The sequence below is a fragment of the Orycteropus afer genome, unplaced genomic scaffold (genome assembly GCF_000298275.1).
Source record: "Orycteropus afer afer isolate SDZICR_OR568_19922 unplaced genomic scaffold, OryAfe1.0 scaffold00899, whole genome shotgun sequence".
Taxonomy (NCBI): Eukaryota; Metazoa; Chordata; class Mammalia; order Tubulidentata; family Orycteropodidae; genus Orycteropus; species Orycteropus afer.
Window position 1 is genome coordinate 1,727 of NW_006922486.1, and position 1,075 is coordinate 2,801.

General features: G+C 41.4%; 1 protein-coding gene across 1 annotated transcript; it reads left to right on the forward strand.

Annotated features, from left to right (window-relative positions):
• Positions 1–2: 2 nt before the first annotated feature.
• Positions 3–860, forward strand: LOC103212261 (olfactory receptor 5V1-like; the record flags this gene model as incomplete). The annotated part of the gene is made up of 1 exon (XM_007958264.1): positions 3–860. A coding segment is annotated over one exon (858 nt), but the record flags the coding sequence as incomplete, so codon positions are not given.
• Between the last annotated feature and the right edge of the window lie 215 nt (positions 861–1,075).

A 1,075-nucleotide genomic window follows, 5' to 3' on the forward strand; every position in this document is an offset into this window, starting at 1 on the left:
TCTTTGTGGTTTTTGCTGCCATCTATCAAGTCACATTGGTGGGAAATGGAGCCATTCTCTTTGCCATTGGGACTGAAAAAAAGCTCCACACACCCATGTATTATTTTTTAGCAAATCTGTCCCTCTTAGATATTTTCTGCCCATCATCCACTGTTCCCAAGATGCTCAAGAACCTCTTAACTAAGAAGCAAAACATTTCTTTTGTTGGATGTGCTTTGCAGCTATTTTTCTTAGTGGGTTTCATAGGAACAGAAGTCTTCCTTCTCAGTGTCATGGCTTATGACAGGTACGTAGCTATATGTTTTCCCCTTCGTTACACTCTCATCATGACAAAATGGCTCTGTGTCCACCTCACAGGAAGTACCTGGGCAGCAGGGTTTCTGAACTCCCTGCTGCACACGGTGTTCACCTTCCACCTGTCTTTCTGTAAGTCTAATTGGGTCAACCAGTATTACTGTGACATCCCTCCAGTGGTGGCCCTCTCCTGCTCTTCCACATATGTGGCAGAAATGCTTGCCTTAGTGTTAGCATGTCTCTTAGGGATCAGCACCTTCCTGATCACTGGTATCTCTTATATCTACATCATATCCACCATCCTGAAAATCCAGTCAGCTGAAGGAAAGCGCAAAGCTTTCTCCACATGTGCTTCTCACCTCCTTGTGGTTTGTTTGTTCTATGGCACAGTGATACTTAACTATGGCCGCCCCTCCTCCAGTCACCACTCCTCAGTCACTGACAGGCTTGTTTCAATGATGAATGGGGTTATTACCCCAATGCTAAATCCTATGATCTACAGCTTGAGAAACACAGAGGTAAAAGGAGCACTCAAAAATATTTTATGTCATAAAACATGTGTATAGTAAGGATGATATAACTCATTTTACAATCCTCTAAATGTGATTTCACAGGAAGGTTTGGAAATATTCATAGGAATAATAATTTTCTATTGACATATAGAGGACATACCTGTGTATATATAGAAATCAATACACATGAATACACAGGTAACTATAAACATATCTATGTATAAGGAGCTCTTGTGGCACAGTGGACAGATTTGGGGATCCTAACCAAA